General features: G+C 37.2%; 1 protein-coding gene across 4 annotated transcripts in view; it reads left to right on the top strand.

Annotated features, from left to right (window-relative positions):
- The first annotated feature begins 1832 nt into the window (after window positions 1–1832).
- The window catches only part of LOC118737389, a 3749-nt gene continuing 1008 nt past the window's right edge, over window positions 1833–4573 (top strand). Inside the window, exons 1-5 of one of the 4 annotated variants that reach the window (XM_036467848.1) lie at window positions 1833–2138; window positions 3703–3835; window positions 3917–4128; window positions 4221–4325; window positions 4389–4514. In XM_036467848.1, the coding sequence (XP_036323741.1) occupies window positions 3830–3835; window positions 3917–4128; window positions 4221–4325; window positions 4389–4514 (449 nt within the window). In that variant the 5' untranslated portion in view covers window positions 1833–2138; window positions 3703–3829. Of the gene's footprint in view, window positions 3280–3702; window positions 3836–3916; window positions 4129–4220; window positions 4326–4388; window positions 4515–4573 lie in introns of those variants that run through there. The other 3 variants (XM_036467847.1, XM_036467846.1, XM_036467849.1) reach the window with 3 other exon arrangements.

Here is a 4573-nt window from a genome sequence, read left to right as displayed (position 1 = left end):
GACTGTCACTCCTACATCATTCCCTCACCATCTTCTTTGGGCAATTTGTATGCTGTTACAACAAAAACACAAGCTTTTCCCTGACAAAGCAATATCTCAAATGACCCAAAATTACGACCAACAAACGAAAATTGTAAAGAAATTAGACCCAGGATAATTTAGGTTGTTATTAAAAAACAAAGCATACATACATATATCGACGTTTATCTATATCTATATATATGTAAATACGCCACAAGAAAATTTTGCAATCCTCCTTTTGAAGGCACCGTTCGCTCGATTTCAATGAAACATACACTGTTGTAAAGGATATAAATTCCTCTAATCCAGAAATAATAACCCCGATACATAGGGGGCGTGGCATCTGACATATAGACTAAAATGTGAAAACCACTATATCTCTAAAACCAATTATGCTGGGGAACTGAAACTTAGCACAGATGTATAGATTGTAAATACCCTACTTACGGTGAAAACTGGTAGGTACTGGGAAAGTGGGCGTGGCACTTCCCATACAAACTGAAATCATCACATCGCTTATCTCTGGAACCACTTATCCTAACGTCCTGAAATTGGACACAGCAACATATGTACGGTATTGAGTACTTATGGCGAAAAGTGACAGATTTTGGAAAAGGGGGCGTGGCACCGCTCATACAAACTGAAGTTCTCATATCGCTTATCTCTGGAACCACCTATAAACATAGGCGTCCTGAAATGTGACACAGCTATTTATGATATCATTAACGCACTTATGACGAAAAGTGTTAGATAATGAGAAAGGGGGCCAACTGAAATCATCACATCGCTTATCTCTGGAACCGCCTATGCTAACGTCCTGAAATTTGACACAACAACATACATATGTTGTCAATACCATACTTACGGAGAAAAATGGTAGATTTTGGAAAAGGGGGCGTGGCACTGCCCATACAAAGTTAAATTCTATATCCCGTATCTCTGGAAGCACTTATTATAAGGTAATGGAATTTTATACACCTACATTTATACACATATAAAATCGCAATAAACATTCATATGGGGACCATTTTCTCCCAGATTTTAAAATCGCATTGAATGATTGTTGTTTTGTGCTAACATTTTTAGAAGGATCGGTGTCTTCCGATATTTGGCGCAGGGATACTAGTAAATATTAATTATAACTCTATGTCACTTGCGACCAATCTTTAATAGTACATGTACAGTTGTCCAAAAAAAAGTCGCTTCAAATGCATTGGGCCTAGGGGGTGGAATGGATTACGGGCTCGGAATTAGGGGTATTTAAGACATATTCAAAGCATGGACTTCTCCCGAGTGATGATTTTAAGCCAATAACAAATTCTTGTACGACGTTGGACAAAATAGGTTTATTAGTTCTTGGTTTTGATAGGAAATGACCCTCAGTGACATGAAAGGGTCATCTATGCCCCTAACGCATGCAAGGATATGTATGTATGTACAAACCAGCCGTGCCCAGCGCAAGGCACTTGCCTATAGAATTCTGCCAGCGCAGGGCACTTGCTTGTGGAGTTCTGCCGGCGTTGGGCATGCCTGGTACAAACGCACTGTTTGGATTCATGTATCTGCTATTTATGTTCTTCCCAGACGTTCAACCCCCCAACAGCTACATACGTAACTGGGCTAACCATCATTGCATGCAATCTTGTTCTTAAATACAATTATCTCCACACAACATCATAATTAAGATTGAGGTGGGGGTAAATTACAAGAGAGAATCCAAACGCTGGCGTCGCAGCAGCAGAAATATCCGCTGCGACAGCGGACGCAATGGCGGCGACGACATGGCCGATTGTTTAGTTCCGATTCAACGTCTTTGTGCTTCGGTTGTGTTATGTTGGTGTGCGCGGAGAGTCAAAGCCGTACAGTGTTGAAAGATAGCGATTTGGAATTGTCATTATATTAATTACATCATTTACTTTTCGGCCATAAGCCCCAACGAACGATAACATATTGATTAAGTTTTTCAAAAGCAAGAAACCAAAAAGAAGGATAAGAGCAACTCAGTTAATATAAGAAATAAATTGAATTGCTGGAACTTCATTAGTGGAGTGTGTATTAGCAATCAGCAACTAAGTACATATCCAGCTCGCCAATCAGGCAAATTGGATAGAAGATATGTGAGTGGAGGCGAATTAAGGTTCTAAATACATACATATGTGGGTACAAAAAGAGAAATGAAATAAATAGTGAAACGAAATTAAGGGCCAAGCAACATAATGAACCGAACAAACGAACTGCGTAAAGAAAAGGAGGAAGAAAATGAAATGGTCATTAGACTCGTTTTTTGAAATTGTAATTAGGTTTGATGGGGAGCAACTGTGATGGCGATGAGGTTCACAATCATGCATACATACAAAAATACGAATATTTGTATGTACGTATGTAAATATGGCATTTATACAAATGTTTAGTACAAGCATACTACTTGTCTATGCATTAAACTACGTAGGTATGTATGTACATATATGCGAAATAAAGCTTAGTGCAGTAGCAGCCCCCATCTTGTTTCTGGTTAAATTGCGGAGACAACAGCAGCCGCTGACAAGTGTAGCAACTGACGAAAGTATCGTCGGTGGCATCTCGCGCCCAGGTTGTCTGATGCAGAGAGCGCATCTGCATCTTCTTCGCTTGTCGGTTTAGTATACTTGAATATCCGCTTTAGTATAAGTTGTTCACTGCTCTATGATGCCAGCTAACCAAAGTGTGCCTTTGCTTACCTTGGCGTATATCGTGTTGTGTTAAAACTAATGCAGATTACCTTTGTGCCAATTTCTAAAGCAGATTGTTTACAAAATTAAATCAGCCAAACGTTTCGGCTGCATAGAATGTATTCAATACAACCACAGTGCTGCAGAGTACATACATATGTACCATATATACGTATGTATACATGCTCGGTCAGGGGATATGTATGGATGCTTTTTTTTTTTAATGATCATTCCAAATCTGTAATTATCACCAAAGTATGTGAAATTATTTCCTTGCTTGCTACGAAACTGCATTTATGAAGCTGATGATTCTGTTGTTGTTCCTCTTTTTCATAATGTTTCTCAGTTTACGCAGGTGCTGAGAGTGAGAAAACGATAATTACAAGAGAGAGAAAAAAAATGGTGTACACGATTCTGCTATTCAATAACGCCAGTGGTTTTTTATCAGTGATTTTATTTTGCGATTAGAAAAAGATCTATAACAAATTGTTGCAGGAATTTTGATGAAAGTAGTAAAGTGTGGACTTTTCTAAACACTCCGGTCGAAATGGTAATAAGAGAGCACATTCTAATACACACATTTGTTTATTTTTTGCGTGCCGCTATATGCATATCCGTAGTTCATTTTCGAACGATTGTTTTTGTTCTTCTTGGTTAATTGCGCTTGAACAAGTTGATATTAAAAACGTCATCATTATCGAATCTTTTTTATTCATAATTAAGCAATTTTCTTTTTTGTTTTGATCGTTGATATCTTTCAAGTTGAAGTGTGCGCGCAAAGTGGGTGGACTCTGCAACCAAAGAAAGTATCCAAAATGATGATAACGCAAAAGATTAACTACCACTACGTTTTTGCTTTATTTCAGTAGATGTTGAATCAAAATGAACTTAGGCATGCCTTCTACACATTAATATATGTACAGTTTTATTTTTGATTACCTTTTAGTAATTTCAACCAACTTCTTTTTCACAGAGATGCATATCATAGCTTTTGTGAATTAAACTGGTCGATTTTAATAAAGACTTCGCTGTACTGTTCGGGATCGTGATAGCGGAGGTTCTTCGAGAATTGCATTCTTCCTTTATGAGACCCATGTGAAATGCCTGTAAGTATAGCTTATCCACACCAATTATTCATCAACATACTCTTTTACATGTGTAGTAATACGTATCCCTATTTTTCGTAGTATGAAAAATTCAATAAAAAGCGTCGACAATGGGAGGATAATGGTGTTTTAGAATTAATCAAGCTGTGGAAAGTCTGCGCCTATGAGTTGCGCACCATAAAACGCAATGGCCATTTGTATGTGGCTATGGCAAAGCAGTTAACTGCTTTGGGTGTACCTGTGACAGCGCTAGAAGTACATTTTAAAGTAAATAACTTAACCCAACGCTACAGGTTAGTAAACATGTACCTAGTAAAGAAATAAAACAAAAACATCATTATCTAAACACAAAACATTATTCTGTAACCGCTTTATTCGTATTTAGACAAGAACAGAAAACCTTCGAAACAACCGGTATTATAAGCACGTGGAAATTCTATTCACAAGTGGATGATGTTTTTAAAAGTTTGGCTGGTCAAGCTGGGTATAAGTATGCTTTCAACTAAAAGAAAATTATTTAACCAAAGACACTTGTATTTTATAAATTCCATAGAGATAAACGAATTATGACGCCTGCTTCAAATCCGAGTACTCTACCATCGGCATCGGAATCCCCAGTGTGGAAAAATCAAATGACTCAACAAGAATTTAATAGTAATAATTCCGAAGGATTTTATAAGTACGTTCAATGTACATTATAGTTACTATCATTATATATATATTAAGTTTTTTTTTTTT

Source organism: Rhagoletis pomonella, unplaced genomic scaffold, assembly GCF_013731165.1.
Source record: "Rhagoletis pomonella isolate Grant_MI unplaced genomic scaffold, Rhpom_1.0 Rhpom_scaffold_00004, whole genome shotgun sequence".
Taxonomy (NCBI): Eukaryota; Metazoa; Arthropoda; class Insecta; order Diptera; family Tephritidae; genus Rhagoletis; species Rhagoletis pomonella.
Note: the sequence above shows the minus strand (reverse complement) of the source record. Positions and strands in the feature narration are given on the sequence as shown.